The sequence below is a fragment of the Oryzias latipes genome, chromosome 8 (genome assembly GCF_002234675.1).
Source record: "Oryzias latipes chromosome 8, ASM223467v1".
NCBI classification, from domain to species: domain Eukaryota; kingdom Metazoa; phylum Chordata; class Actinopteri; order Beloniformes; family Adrianichthyidae; genus Oryzias; species Oryzias latipes.
Window position 1 is genome coordinate 26,139,164 of NC_019866.2, and position 17,063 is coordinate 26,156,226.

The following is a 17,063-nucleotide window of genomic DNA, read 5'->3' on the forward strand; positions in this document are numbered from 1 at the left end:
TAATCAATCATCAATAAGCACTGGATTCTGTTACTTGAAAAGATAGGATCAGAACCGGATTATGGAAACTATGTAAAACTATAAAATAAATGAACACGGTAGGGGTGGGATTACCGTAATTTCCGGGCTATGGAGCGCACCTGATTACAAGCCTCACCCATTAAATTTTTAAAGGATAAACCCTTTAGTACATACATAAGCCGCACGTGACACATTTAAACGTGTTGTAAAATGAGGATGTGTATGTGCTGAAACCGCGCGCGTGTGTAAGACGGAGGAGGGGAGAGCGCGCTGCAGCACGAGAGGGAGTGAGGGAGAGGGAGAGCAGCGAAAGTGTGTTGGGGGTGTGTTTATGAGGTGCCGTGTAGGACATTATTCAGAATTAGAATTCATAAACACATGTGAAATCTCTCACACACACTAGTGAAATGCTTGTATACATACAACTGAAAATATATTCATTCACATACACGTGTGAAATCTCTCACATACACATGTGAAAATGCTCTCACACACACTATCGAAAATGCTCTCACACACACTATCGAAAATGCTCTCACACACACTACTGAAAATGCTCTCACACACACATGTGAAAATGCTCTCACACACACATGTGAAAATGCTCTCACACACACTACTGAAAATGCTCTCACATACACATGTGAAAATGCTCTCACACACACTACTGAAAATGCTCTCACACACACTACCAAAATACTTACACAGCACATACTACTGAAATTTTCAATAGAAACGACGGAAGGCATTTCAGTAGAGACAGTTTTTTTTAAACTTTATTAGAAACGAAGTTGGTCGACGGAAGGCATTTCAGTGGAAACGAACCTGTGTCCGAATTCCTGCCCTAATCCCTAATTACAAAAACCCTATATAGTGCAGCACTATATAGTTCTCTATATAGTTCTCTGAATTTTAAAAGCAATTTGGACACCCATGCTTACTACTTTTTTCTTTCTGGTGTTGTTCATAAGGTGCTTGACACGAAAACAAATTGGCGCATTACCGCCACCACCTGGTCTGGAGGCGAACTACTCCTATTTAACGCAGAGAATGACACCTATTTGTCAGAGTAAAAACACAATAAATATGGACATTTTACAAAGACTGCTCTGTTCTGATCATGGAAAACGTGGCTGATTTATAAATAATTAAATTACAAACACTTTGGTGTTGATTTAATGTATTTGTTCATAAATAAACCCCCAAGTTATTTATTCATGGCAATATTTATTTTTTGTTTTTATGCCGCTGAACGATTAACTGGCTCTTGCGAGGAGGCATTTTCTTCTGTAGTTTTCTCACACCTTACTAAAAATGGCTTTGAATATGAATCTGTCCGTGTTCATGGCAATAATTCAACCATTTTTCGTGAAATCATTTTGTATCGTCCCTCGCCCCGCAGGAAAAAAAAACAGGTATTGGTATTGATATTATTAAAGAGATTCATGTCCCTCCTCCAGCCTCATCTTTTCATGCATTCCTCCTTTGTGTAATGTGCAACTTAATTATTAAATATATTTTCACAAATCCTGTTCGGTTAAAAGTGTGCGTGTGTCCGCGCGCAGACAGACGGCCTGAAGCGCGCTAAACCAGCTGGTAAAGATGCAGGTCAAAGTAAAAAAAAACATTGTAATGGTTCAACAGAGCTGAAAATCTATGAATTATTTTTTTCCTGATGGAAAAATACTTTTTTTTTTAGCTTCAGCCATTTCCCGTTTTTGCTGTCCTGGCCTCAGTTGGGCATCGGCACGCAGATCTGAACACCATGCGTGTCTCACGATGAAGCTCGTTTGAGGTTCTTTTCTGCTTTATCAATTGACATCATGTCCCTGCCAGGAAAACTTCTCCTTCCTTCCTCATCCAGCGCAGTGTTGCCAGATAGAGTCACAGCTCTTTCATCCTTCTGCTGCCCCAACTATCTCTCTGTGGAATACACTGGGAGTGCGGGGAAAAATAACTCTCAGCTGCAGAGGATGTGAACAGGTGAACAGGTAGAGAGGAGAAGCAGGTAAAGAGGCGGGGGAGGGGCTTTGGCTTCAAACCCTGTCAGAGAGATGAAAACGCGGGCGTCAGATTCAGACGCAGCTTTCCCTGCGGGAGTTGAAGCAGAGACTTTCCGTGGGATGATTTTATGAACTCAAACATGGAAACATGATTACCAAGTAGAACTCTTCAAAATAATAAACCTGATCTCCCTATTCTCAGTGTCTACCATGCATTGATGCAGACATCACTCCATGCAGCGATCAGACCATAACCTCTAGCTGGTAGCTCCGCCCACACGCGACCGCGGTATCAGGCTTTAAAGAACACAATTTCTATGAGGCGGGGCGGGGCGTTGCACACCCCCAACAACAGGTTAGATGACAGTGGCCATTAGGCGTCTCTACCTGGTGCTTTCACGGAGCTTCAGTACATAAGACTCCAAAAGCCGCAAAGCCTAACGTGGTCCGCTAATATATATTCATGATTCATGATGATTCCCGCGGGGTTTTTTTTCTGCCGCCCGCTCCCGCCCGCAGCACAATTCGAACCGCCCAATCACGCCCAATGCAGCCCTCTACATCGATCCACACTGGTTTTTCGTAGAGACTTCTGGGAAATTTCTAGTGCAGGCTGCCGATACACATCACCATAGCAACGCTTTTGACTGCCGTTAAATCTCGCGATAATCAACCAACTTCCGTTTCTACTGAAATGCCTTCCGTTTCTATCGAAATTTTCAGTAGTATGTGTGAGAGGATTTTGGTACTGTGTGTGAGAGCATTTTCAGTTGTGTGTGTGAGAGCATTTTCAGTAGTGTGTGTGAGAGCATTTTCAGTAATGTGTGTGAGAGCATTTTCGATAGTGTGTGTGAGAGCATTTTCACATGTGTATGTGAGAGCATTTTCACGTGTATGTGAGAGATTTCACATGTGTATGTGAATGAATATATTTTCAGTTGTATGTATACAAGCATTTCACTAGTGTGTGTGAGAGATTTCATATGTGTTTATGAATGCTAATTCTGAATAATGTCCTACACGGCACCTCATATGTGTTTATGTTTGTCATACAGAGTGAAAGAGAACTGTAATAAAAGAAGGTTTCCCCCAGAAGAAGATGAATGATTCTTTATTAACCCACTCTGGAGGCTCTGAGGGTCTGAATGGGGAAGTGAACAACCGAAGGAAGATCCGCCTTCAGCGGAGAGGAAAGAAAGAAAAAAAAGTAATCGCAGGAAAAGTTCAACACATGAGATAATAACAAAAAAATACGGTACACAGACAGGGTTTTCAAAATTTTCCAGCAGTCCAGCAGTAACTTATAGGCGTGCCGCACAGAGGAAAGCGCTGCCGGTGCAAGCGCCGGGAGTTTATCTTCCACAACAGTGACACACCGTAACACAGCACTAACAGGCTGGTTAAAAAAACATGAACGTAAAAGTCACAGAGCTTTCTTCATCTTCCTCCTGTGCACTGAAACCATGGAAGTCTTCCTCCTCAGTGCGGGATTGGAATAGCGCAAGATATTTTTCAGCACATTCTCTCAGGATCTCCTTTGTTGTCAGTGTCAATCTTATCCTGAGGCAAATTCATTCCTGAGCTAGCGCCGTCCTCTCTATCACGCAGCAGACTGGCTTTTCCAAACCCTTTGGTGACGGTGGATTGTTTCACACTGCTTTTAACGATTGCTTTTAACCTGAAAGCTGCGTCATATTGTAGTGGTGGTCACGTGCATGTTGGGTCTGTAGGCAGCAAGGGATTGTGGGATGCGGCCAAAATAGGGCTGAGCATGGGTCTTTCTTTTTGTTGCACCATGAGTGAGAGGTCTTAGAGCAGAAGTGACATCCATGCTGTTTGGCTGCTCGTGGGTGTGACAAAATGATTAGGCTTGATGCCGAAAATACGATTACATATTCAGCCTCCCAATTTGCCTCCTCCTCTCTGAGACAGTGGGACAGCTTTTTAGCACGGCCAATTGAGTGGGAAATCACATTGAACTTGCGTCTCACACATACTGTAGTCTCCCAGTCTCATGCTTACCATTTCTGCTCGAGCACCTCTAGCGGCCGTTAGAAAAAATGCATAAATTAGCCGCATCATTGAATAAGCCGCAGGGTTGAAAGCGTGTGACAACAGCAGCGTCTTATAATCCGGAAATTACGGTATATAAATGTACTTCTTCCCACACCTTTTCAAGCAATAAATGAAGCTCTACATGACTTTAGTTTATGATCACTATATTTTTTGGGATCAAGTGTGTCTCTGAATTAATGATTCAAAGAGGTTCATTGTGTCTATAAAATTATACTGCGTATTTAGTTTGTCTTTTATCAGACACTGGTTTGTTTTGTAATGTAACACGTACCGACATGTTTCGGTGGAATGTCTTCCACCTTCATCAGGGTCGTCATCAGGTGGTGGTGTGTGACGTCTTTAAAAAACAGCTGATTGTGACTGAGGCGGAGTCACCTGTCAAACTTTGACAAGTGACTCCGCCCCTTAATGTCCGTTTTTTGCTGGAGGATGTTGCTCCAGGTGTGGGGGAGCAGGAAGGCTCCCTCATCCCTGTTCATGGTCACAATCAGCTGTTTTTTAAAGACGTCACACACCACCACCTGATGACGACCCAGTGTCTGAAAAAAACAAATTAAATACGCAATGTCTCTGAATTGTTTGTTTTCTTGTTTAATTAATGCATTTCATTATTTCTGTAATAAGTTTGATACATTTGTTTGACTTCTTCTTGTATCGTCTACAATTAATGCTAAAAATAACCAAATCAATCAATCAAAAGTAAACTTCTCATAGAAGGAAAAAAGTGAGGACTAAGAAACTGTTAAACAGCAAGAAGTCAGCGAACATTTTTGAATATTTCCAAGTCATAAATTACCGAACCTGATTCATTTCAAAATAGGACAAGATATTTCTGTCCAAACTGCTGTTTTTTTGACATGCATAACATCTGACTTGCATAAGGGTGAGGAGAGCGTTAGAACCGGAGGCGAATGTTTAATGGGAAGCAAACAATTAGAGCAAAGCACAGGATATAGCACGACGATAATCAAAGTATAAACATCAATTACTCCATAACAGCCTGTAATTTGCAGCACCAACTAAAAAGCTGCTGAACAAAAAACAAGAATCCGGCAGCTTGACTTCAACAGCAGAGCATGCTTTTTTTCTCTAACATGAACATCCATCAAAGCACTTTAATTATTGTTTGTGCTTTCAATTTCAACCATTTGAGCCTATATCAAATACGTTCTTTAGTGAAGAAAGCTGCCATTCATTATTTCTAACCCTAGAGCACTATAGCCAGGTGATTTTCACCCGAACAAAACTATTTACATGAATTTCAATATGTGGCCTTACCAGGGAAGTTTCACATGTCTCAGGAATGGGTGGACCACAGACCAAGTTTCTAGGATCATTTGGTTATTTTTTTAGGAACTTTTTATTCTCAAATTCTTAATTTTCAGCATGTTTTTAGGAATTTCCTATGTTTTTCTTGTTGATTTTGTTACACATACCACAGTTGAAAATACAAAACACTCTAATTTATCACGTTTTGTCATGTTTTGATCAATTTTTTATGACAAGTACTTTTTGTTGGGTAAATTATGTTGGGGAAAAATTGCCCGGCAAAAGTGATGGTGTAACTTTTAATAGTAAAAGTGTTCCAGAGTTAAACCTGAAAACATAATTTTTTTTAACATCATATCCCTTTAAATTAAATATTCATAGCACCCTTAAATTTTTTATTAGAAGAAACCTTTTTTTACAGTTTACAAAAGATCCACAAATCAAATTCAGTGTTTATCTTTGAATCTGCATCAGCTTCTGTAATGGAGCTTGTGGACACTTGGTATGTCTGTCCAGTTACAGTAAATGAATGATTAAGAAAATTGGAGAATGTGAAACATAACAAGTGTCAGCAGATAACAATGGAGAAAAGAAATCATAGTTAAGAGCTTTGTGCTGGAGAAACAGGGGTAAATATTTGTACAGCATGCAGGAAAGCTGTTGTTGACACCAAATGCATGATGCAGCAAAACACTGTTCATTAAGAACTGCTGTGTGTGTAGAGAGTAGCCATAAATACAACATAATGGAGTCTGTCTCGAACTTCATCAAGGAGGATGGGAGAAAGCTTTTTTTCCACAAAGGTTTGATTTTCCCCCCAATATGTTTGTATTATTCAATAACCTGCAAGGATGTGATGCTGACCAGCACTGTCTAAAATGAGGACATAGATCTTACCTCTACAGTTGAATTTTCCCTCCTTCCATGGGTATGTAGCCATAGGTTTGTTTCCAGTGGAACCCAGAAATTGAGAAGGTAAATCCCCATTGCTTTGGGCAGGTGTCTGTGTTTTAACCATGCTATCAGTGATGACAGGCCAGGAAAAAGAAGCAATCCTCTGTAAGATCAAGTCAACACCATTTGTTGCTTCACTGCCACCTTCTTCCAAAGAGCCAGCAACTGTGGGGCTGGAGGTGACGGAAGAGTTTGAAGGACTATGCATACTGGGGGCAGCCTGAAAAGCTGATGGAAAACCCATTTGAAAGCAATGAGGTGAAAAAAGGGGTTCAGTAGAGCCCCTCATCTCTGGGACAGGTGAAGCTCCCTGCCAAGGAATTGGAGAACACTGGGAGGATAGAGACAAAAGGCTGTGTTGTCTGTAAAGGGAACAGTCCAGACTACTGAGAGAGGCTGCAGGCCTGGTTGCTGTAGAGGAGTCACAAGGGTGGTTCTGGGGGGCACAGAGCCTTTGTGGTGGACTTGCTGAGGTACTTAAGTTCATGTTTTCCGATTCAGTGGGTGGAGAAGCTGTTGGTTTGCTGCTAACTAACTTGTCCAAATCCAATGGGAACTTGTTGAGCCGTGGAATTTCTTTGGGCTTTGGCAGTGAAGACTTAAGTACCTGGGTAACATGTTGACCAGTTTTTTTAAAACCACCTTCTCCAAAGGCATTGGCGTTACTCAGATGACCACTCCAGTTGGCACTATCATCAACATGCCTTGTTCCATTAACATCTGTGTGCATTCGCAACAATCCTACTCCTTCCTTTGCACTTTGGAAGTCTTGGAATGATGCAAACCCAAGGCTCTTGTCCAGATTCTCCTTAACATTCAAAATACCACCTTGTGGGTCAAACTTTAAAACACTTCCATGGGAGGAAATCTTCAATTTATTTGATTCAAGGTGTTGTTGGAGTTGATGGGGTCCATGGGACTCCCTTTGAGATGAGGGGCACTGGTAAAACACCGGTCGGTTGACAGGCCTTCCCTCACAAAAGTACTCCAGACTGGACGAAGAGCTGTGAAGGTCGTCATTGTCACTGCCCTCCCGTGAGCATGTAGTTGGGTTTAGCTTGTTTTGAAACGAAGCGGCTCTGGTCACAGAAGAGCCGTTGTTCAGAATGACTGGCTTGGCCATGGTACCTCGATTGAAGGAAAAACTGCCACCAACACTGCAAGTTTTGAGCACAGAGCTGGAACTGTAACCCAGGCGGATGTGGGAGTGGGGAGCAGGAGTCATGATGTTGTTGTTGAGGGAAAAAGGAGTAGAATGGCATTTTTCTTCACCGACTTTGTTGTGATGAAGGAAGAAATTGCAGGAAGAGGAAGATTTGGGGGAAGAGGCAGGAGAAGGTGTAGAGATGTACTGTGTGTCCTCCACTACTTCATCATCAAAGGATCTCTTTAATGCTGTGTAAACAAAAAAGAATGAATATCAATTAGTAGTAGTAGCAAGCGTACTCTGGCACAGTTCTAAAACAGGCACTGCATTAAAAAAGCATTGGCTTAGTCTATTAAAAGCTCAAGCAGCAAATCTTTCAGTAGCAGTGTTTAGGATGATCACACCGGTTTGCTTTCACACACAGTCCTCAGGAGAGAACCACACTGAAGGGAACCAAACCGCCTTGAAAATGTCCACAGTTCGAGCAACTCTACCTGTGGAGGTGTGCTTATTTTGGAGGTTCTTTTGCCCATAAAAAGCTCTGAGGACTGAACACAATCCAGAAGAAGAAGAAAATTGGCTTGTCCATTGAGCGTCATTTATGATTAAGCAATGCAGTTCCTCACAACACACGATGCCATGCTCACCCAGCAAATATTTTAGAACAGTTTTCAGTTCCCAACTTTCTAATTCAAACAGTGACTGGTTATATTTCTCCTCCTTACATGTGTAGCTTATGTCATTTCTGTTACCAACTTAAACTCTGTAAAAAGGAAAAAACTACACATTGCTGTCTGTAGTTGGGTCTCCATTAACTATGAAATTGCACAAATTGAATTTGGGATAAGAAATTTGCCCAATGGAAACAACAATTTCAAAAAAGACATCTATCAATAAAAGTTTTAGCACTTGGAGGAGGTGGTTTTAGACGCGTTTGGTCATATTATGCAAAACTGCAGTGGAAACACTTTTTTTCAAATTAAATGAGTCCTGTGACCAACAACCGGATGGGGATGTGCGGAACTGGTGGCCTTTGGAGCCACCAGAGGTCTCACAGTGTCACACAGCTCATCAAAGTTGAGAGCGGCCGTGGTGCAGCGGTAGGGCGGTCGACCCATGATCGTAAGGTTGCAGGTTCGATTCCCACCATGCACGCCCATGAGTCGAAGTGTTCTTGGGCAAGACACTGAACCCCACCTTGCCTCTGGTGGTAGGCGGGCACCTGTGTTTGGCAGCGTAGTGGCCACCAGTGTGTGAATGTTTGTGTGAATGTGTGTGTGACTGGGTGAATGGGTCTGTGACTGTAAGTATACGCCATTTACCATTTACCAAAGTTGAGTGTGTCATGTGGTATTGTTGGATTCACAGCTCCCCTGTAAAATCACCAACCAGCATTCCTAAAACAGTTTCATCTATAGCCCCACCCACGTGTAAGGAGCTCGCCATTCCACAGCCTGAAGAAGACGCTGACGTCTCCTTTGACGGCGGAAATGTGAATGTATCCGCTTTCAATCAAAGTATTGGTCACATATGTCACAATCTTTTTCAAATGACATCACGAGAGTTGGTGTGCGTTTATTCACATAAATATGATTTCATGAAAATAGTGTAATTGCCAAATTGTGTTGTTTCAACATTTCTAGAATTTTGATAAAGTTCTGCGCATATGTTTGATGGAAATGCATCTAATGAACTCTTTTTTAGGATTCTAAATTGTGTTATTTAAGTAAAAATGCTATTCTTTGTGTTTTGATTTTTCCTTTTTCTCTTACTACAACTTACTATTAGTAAGCGGTCAAGATTTGTTAAAAAATATGTGCCAATGAAGAAAATTTAATTCTTAGATTTAGCAGCTGTAACATACTTGCTAAAAACATATTTTGAATATATACACTGCTGGTCAAAATCAAAAAGACCATCCATCCATCCATCCATCCATCTTCTGCTCATCTAGGACCTGGTCGTGGGGGCAGCAGTCTAAGCAAAGATGACCAGACTCCCTTTGCCTCAGCCACTTCCTCTAGCTCTTCTGCGGGAACAATGAGGTGTTCCTAAGCCAGCCAAGAGACATCGTCTCTCCAGCGTGTCCTGGGTCTTCTCCGGGAGCTCCGCCCAGTGGGACATGCCCGTAACCCCAGGAAGACATCCAGGAGGCATCCATATCAGATGCCCGAGCCACCTCAACTGGCTCCTTTCGATGTGGAGGAGAAGCGGTTCTACTCCGAGCTCTCTACGGTGACCGAGCTTCTCACCCTATCTCTAAGGGAGCGCTCAGCCACCCTACGGAGGAAGCTCATTTCAGCCGCTTGTATTCAGGACCTCGTTCTTTGGGTCACGACCCAGAGCTCATGACCATAGGTGAGTACTGGAACGGCAAAAGGCAAAATTGACAAAGCCTCTCGGATAAGAGGTGAAACGTCTTTTAACTTTAAGAACTAAGCCCAGATGACACCCCCAAAACCTAATACTAGGATCTTCTCTGATGAGAAAAAAGTAACCATGATGGTTCTACTGGCTTTCAACGTTACTGGTATGACAAAGAGATCCCACCTGAAATGTTTTCTACACAGCAAAAAGGAGGAGGAGCCATCATGGTCTGGGGTACTGTTTCCTTCAATAAAACAATTGAGCTTCAGGTTGTGCAGGAGCGTCAAACCGCAGCTGGCTATGTGGAGATGTTGGAGGGGCCTCTCTCATGACAGAGGGCCCCGCCTGTGTGGTGATGACAGGGTTTTTCAACAGGACAATGCTGCAGGCGACACCCGCTTGACATAGGACTTTTTTCAGGGGAAAACGTCACTCTTTTGGAACATCCTGCATGATCTCTGTGAAGAATAGTTAGAAACTGCCTTTAACTTTTATTACACTAATGGTTTAAACTTAATTCACTGAGCATGTATTGTCATCTCAAAATTTCATTTGAAACATTTGAAGACAGCACAGCCAAGCTATTTTCCTCACAGTTTATTCTCATACTCCTTTTTTCTGTGCATGTGTGATCTGCTGAGGAGGCCTCAGAGTTATCTTTACTTTAGCCTTGGAGCTTCTCTCCAGCAGTAACCTGTGGGCGTGATTTTCACACAGGGTCTATCGGACGATCTTCTGAATATGCAAATGCAGGGTTTATATACCAATCCCATCTCTGAGCTCGTTGGTTTGGACTTTGAATGCACCATGTTCATCTGTCTGTCCCCTTCGTATTTGTACGAAGTAAAACCTCCACAAAAGATAAGTAACTATCTCTGAGTCGTTATTCATTTATTTCTGTGTGCAAGAAACTGACGGGGTACGAACCTAAAATTTAATACAGTCCTTTCTAGAGAATCCAGTTTCTTCACAATCTCCTTATTTAAATCCAATTGAGAGCATTTGAGGATGGATGGTATGGGAAACTTATAAAAATGGACATCAATTCCAGACAGTAGATGTCTTTCATGAAGCTATCTTCACTACTTAGCACAACCTTCCCATTAGCCTTTTAGAAACACTCACATCAAGCATGTCAGAACGAGTTTTTGAGGTGATCAACAAGAATCTGAGAGCTACTCATTACTGAACGTTCTGTTTGGACCCTTCTGTTTTGAGGATGTAACAGGTATTTTATTTGAACAGTCTGCTCAAAATGTGTGGCTTCTTGATCCCATTTCTTCTTTCTTTGAGCTCTGTTTAGAACCTGATTCAAATGCAAATTCATTTAATTTATTAACTGCTTTTAAGATTTTGATCAGAAGTCTATATATGGAGACAGAGTCTTTGCAGCAGTGGCTCCATCCCTCTGGAACTCCCTTCCTCTTAGCCTCAGATCTGTAGACCCAGTGTTTTCTTTTAAAAAGCAGCATAAAACATATCTTTTTAAAATAGCTTTTTCATAATTCTTTTTTATTCTGTGTTTCACTGTGAAGCACTTTGGGATTTTTATCTTGAAAGGTGCTATATAAATAAAGGTTTTTATTATTATTAAAAATCTGAACAGCTTTTACCACTGAGTACGTCACTGCCCTTTTGCAAAGAGAAATGTAACTCAGACAGTTTCATGAGAAAGTGCTGCTTTCCAGGTGTACTGAGAATCCAGTGCTCAATGCTGGGGAAGTTACTTAATGTCAGACTCATGAGGGTTATGTTAACAACAGTAATGAATGGTGGCAGGTGAGCTTTAAATCACACACATAACTGCACAACTATTGGCCAATAGCTTCTCTTGGCTCCAGGCAGTCTGAAAAAATGTCTGTGTGCTGGGGGGTGGGTGGGGGGGGGGGTGGTACTGCAGGTAGGAACCTGCCCTCTTGCAAAAGACAAGGAGCCGTGGTATCAGGTAATTGCGGAAAATCTGTCAATTGCTGGCAAAGTAATTATGACACTGCTGCACCTCGTCTCACCTGCAGGGTTGTGAGTGGAGGAATGGTTGGGGTGCATTCATATTTTTATATATTTAGGGGGGAAATACAAATTACTAACCAAGACTAAGGACTTTGAAAACCTTTTTTCCTTTAACATGTTTTCTGAAAACGCTACGTCAGGCCAGCTTGCCGAGGTGCTGGGATCCCAAAACATGCCAGGTAGCCATTCTACGAACCTGTGGCGTCAGTTATACTGTACAACAAATGTTTCTGCATCAAACAGCATAAACCAAACTGCCAACAAAAATGTGCTGTTAACACAGACCATAGTGGAAAATTGAAGTTGTTTAATGAAAATTTGTATTAAAATGACAAATTAACTGCAGTGCAGTCTGCCTCTACGCTGATGATGGACAATAATGCAGACACAGGACGAGTCAAAGATGGAGTACAGGTGGAGGTCATGACTCTCAATATCAGATGTCCCAGAAAACAGCAGCCAGCAGTCTGGAGGGTTGAAATAGGGCAAAGGAGATGAAAGAGAGGAACAGACTGCATAAAAACAACCATCCAAAACCTGACAATGGATAAAAAGGTGAAAATAGAGACTCAGAATTAAAGTCACCTTTCATTAGCATGAGCAATTTCCCCTCAGCACTTATTTCATTTAGCAGCTCAAGACATTGCAATGCTGGATTAACGATATGTGAAGCCTCAACAATCTTTGCAAGAAGAATTTGCTGTGCGATTTTTTGTTGTCTTCTCCCTGAAACAACATCAATGGACATTTCTGTGTAAAGTCGTGTTAGTCGGCACCTGATTTAAAACCTGCAAATTATACAACTGCAAATACATATGGTGTTCTATAAGCCACACCTCATTTGCTAAATAGCTGAGTTTTTGCACAGTCTACCAGAAATGACTATATGGCATATTTGTGTGAAGCCATCACTCAAAATGAATTTCAAGTACCAGTATTAGTTTTCCCTTTTAACACACGTAGCTAAAGTTAATATGTTTTACGAGTACTGTCGAGCTTGAGCATGTTCTTATGCACACAGACCTACAGCAAAACACAAGCGGTTATATTATTGTTTTTTAAGATTTTATGATTTTTATTATCGTTTTACATATCTAATGCTCCATGTGAAATAACCCCCCCCCACACACACACACAATGTGATTAGAGTTTCAGGTGTTTGTAAACAACCCCATACAAATTTACAACATGATGAAATTTTATCTTCATAAACAAGAGATAAAGAGAAAAAAAGCATCTGCATTGGAAGGACTTCAAGAGTGAGATAAAAATAAATTCCGCCTTAAATCCAAAATGAGTTTATTCAAATATTAACCTAATGCGTCAGGAGATTCATAACTCTTATTGAAACAGTAACATCTGTCCAACACACCAGGCCTTCAGCTCTGGTCTGTTAGCTCAGGTGCTGGACATGACAGGTTTAAAGAAAGACAATAAATTTAGCTTTTGTTTTCTCCATTGTAGCACTGTTAAAATAAAATACATTAAGGGACTAGTAGATTTGACAATTATTTTACAATAAAACAAAGACTAACGTGAAAACCCATATTTTAAACTTGTTAAAAAGGAACACATAGATTTAATCCGGAAAACAGATCCACACAAAAGCTTAGAAAGTTATTTAGGCTTTGGATAAGGACAGGTCAATAGTGTTGTACTGTGGGAGCTAAAGAGCTAAGAGCTGATGACATATTCTAGCTAGTTAACATGGTTTCCCACTTTTACACTGAAGCCAGGTTTGAGACATAACCAGGTTCAAAATTATGTTTCTGAGTATTTCTTTGTTCAAATCATTGTGAATCAGGAACAGAGGAAAAAAGTGACACTGGAAAAAGCTTGGATCAGTCACGTAAGTGCCACAGTGGGCGGGGCCAAAGTCTCCAAGCTCCGCCCCTTCCTGATCCTCCACCTGCAGACCAACAGAACGTCTCTGTTTTCCTGGTCTAAGCTGGAATCTGGATCAGAACCGGACGGATGGATGGATCTGATGTTGCTGCTGTTTTAGTTGCTACACTAATGTTAGGTTGGGGGGTTGAGGGGCTGTAAGCTAGCTGGAGAGAGTGTAAACAGTCACGCCCACAACTCAGAGGTGAATTTCTAATGAACTTTAGCTGCTCCGCAGAAACTATGTCCTAGAAAACGACAGAGATTTTGGGATTTTGACTAAAAACAGCATTATCATTAAAAGACCACTTGGAACACTGGAAACAGATCAGAAGATGATCAAAGTGGGGCTTTAACTAAGTACTTGCTAAAATGAGAGGGTATTTGGACTGCTGTGTGTTTAATCACACAAATCAACAACCATTTCCTCTACGAAGATTTTTTTGAAAATAACATTCTGATCTGTCTTCTACGATAGTCCATAATAGCACAACAGTGATCTACATTTTTTTTGTAATGCAAGACGATCTTAAAAGACACGTAGTGAGCATAGTAAAGGTTAAATTTTCTACTGAATGAATGGTTTAAAGACTAAAACGGTAGTTTGCCAGAACTTGAGCTTTAACAGCATCAGGAAATTAAAACAAGAGCTTCAGTGAAATATCTTCCACAATGAATAAAATCAGTCTTTAGTTTTTGAGTTGTGACAAATGCCCCAGAAAGACGTCTCCTGACTGAATAAATCAGCAGGGTGTGGTTTTCCCTGCTGGTCACCTGTAACACTTGCAGCCACCTTCATGGCCTGAAAACTGAATCTAGCTGACAGAGGACTGGGGCAAACCCTGCCATGTTCCTCCACCATGCAGCTCCTACTCATCCTTTTTGTCCTTTTTTCCCCCCTGTCCACCAACGGCACAATCAAGTTCATGCTTCTCACCTGGTTACCCCTACATACATGCCCTTATGCTTCAACCTCAAGTCTGTAACTCTTTGGAAAAAGTTTGGACACCTCTGGCCATGAGGAAAACCAGAGTGGAGGTTCATGGATGTGGTAAATGAGGACAAGACGGTGAATGAGGAGGATGCAGAGGAGAAGGTTAGGGTTTTTCTTTATTAAATGCATTATTAGATGCATTAGATATTAGAGCAGCAGATGGAAAAAAGAAGAAGAAGCTGGTTAGTTTTTGTTGTTTTTTGACGCGTGTGTGTATGTGTTACCCACAACGTTCACACAGCAGGAACAGCAGCAGCTTAAATACTGGCCTTATTGCTTTCACTAATTGGATAACCATTGTGACATTAGTGACCGGTGAACTGGTTAACAGTAAGACCCCAGAGGGCCCAGCCTAAAGGGTTGCTGAGTCTGGGCTTGTCCCCCCCACATGCCATTAGGTTTCATGGTTCAACACATCGACCCCCACATACACTGATTTCTACAACATGCAGATTGTCAAACATTTAGAAGCAGCTACAGATCGTTCCTTGTTCTGCATCCATCAAAAGTCTTTTATGTTTAAACTCTGATTATTAAAGTGTGTATATATAAGTCAGCACATCTGGAGAACACATCTGGAAGAGACATTCCAGACATCCATGTTTCATGTTGTAATACTGAAAATAACATGTCTCTGAAGATGATCACGTACGCCGATGAAACAGCATTTTCATGCATTACATTTTAAGAGTGAGGTTGACTGACTTCAGAAAGAGCAAAAGGTGAATCCCTAAACATACTAGTTCAAAGTTTCATAAAACAAGATCTGTCATTACTGCTGAGTTTTGCACACTGGAAGAAACTCTTACAAGGGCTCTTTTCAGTCATTTCACAAACATTCTTAATGATAAATTCTGCTAAAACAGTCGAGAGTAAATATGCCAGACAGTCAATCTCAAAAGATCAATAGATAAGCATTAAGGCTCCACCTGCTTTTATTGATTGACAAAGTAAAAGTAAAAGGTTAGCATTTAATAAAGAGACCGTTTAAAAAAAGGTACAAGTTACAAAATGTTCATTTTAAAATAAATTTGGAAATTTATCACAGTAAGTTATGTGAGAAAGTATTTTCTAGTATCTATTGACCTTTCAGATGAATTATGATCCATATTTATATTTAATGTTTTTCACCTTTCGGCTTAACGCGTTGGGGGTTACAACAGCTCAGTTATTCGCACAGGTGGTTTGGCAGAGTTTTTCCTGACTACAACCCTGTATTTTCAAGGTACTGGGAGACGCAGATAGGCAGCAGCACAACCTGCACTGGATTTTGGGAGCGCGGCCTTACCCATTACTCATAAACTAATGTTCACATCGCTCTGGGACAGGGTGAGGCTGATGACCCTCTTTCCATTAATCCAAAGTTCAATCTTTGAGCTGCCTAGAGCCATGTTCCATCTTGACATAGTGATAACAGGTTTCCTTAAGATGCACAGGTGTTAGTCCAACCAGATTAAACCAAACACATATGTTTTCCCTAAACCTGAGTTTATAGATGGTTTGACTATCCCTATTTACAATTACAGTTCCTACCATTTGTCCAGATATAGATCATTCAGAAGAGTTCTTCGTCTAAAATTATCATCAGTCTCCTCAGATATTTTGTTTCCCTCTGAAGTTTTCAGATCATCTGGTCGGAGAAAGGAAACACTGCTATCTCTGTTTCCGCGGGCTCAGTCATTTCTTGTCAGCTGATGCAGATTCATGACTGCAGCACCTTTCAATCATGCAAAGGCTTGTTGTTTCCAAGAGGACATCAAGATCATCATGAGTGAATTATCATGGTTTATCTCTACAGGAGTTCAACTTAGGAAGATTTCATCTCTTCGTATAAAAGGCAGAATAAAGATACTGAAACACATTTATAAGAGCTATTAAAGGCGCTGGCCAACATGTAAGAAAGTAAGCCTCCACAGAAAAGACCAAGCAGAGTCTTCAGCAGATCAGAGGAAATGAGGAATGAACTGACTAGAGCAAAAGTTCATCCAAACTTCAGAAAACAGTCGTTTAGGTTCTGATTTTTAATAGAACTTGTACCCGTGTAAGCATTTAAAGGACAAGAGAGAATCCTCATTAGTTTTTCCAGCAACTTGTCTGTTTTCCTGTGCTTGAACCTCTGGAGAACCAAAATCTACTGGTAGCAAGCAAAAGTATCACAGCTGCAGATTTCATTTTCAGCACAGTTGTGACTCAGTGAGCTCAGAGGCTGTACACACACCAAACTTGTGAATGGATCATTTTGAGAAAAAGCATCAACATCTTACATTTTCTTCTTTTTATACCACTACATAACCTTTTCCCTCTTTACAAAAACATACTTTTTCACCCAAAAAAATTG

The 17,063-nt window shown here is 41.1% G+C and overlaps 1 protein-coding gene across 1 annotated transcript in view; it reads right to left on the reverse strand.

Moving 5' to 3' along the window:
* LOC101156875 (neuronal-specific septin-3) overlaps positions 1–17,063 on the reverse strand; it is a 74,035-nt gene that overhangs the window by 43,680 nt on the left and 13,292 nt on the right. The window contains exon 2 of the mRNA XM_011473071.3: positions 6,267–7,718. Coding sequence (XP_011471373.1) covers positions 6,267–7,718 — 1,452 coding nt within the window. The remainder of the gene's footprint in view (positions 1–6,266; positions 7,719–17,063) is intronic.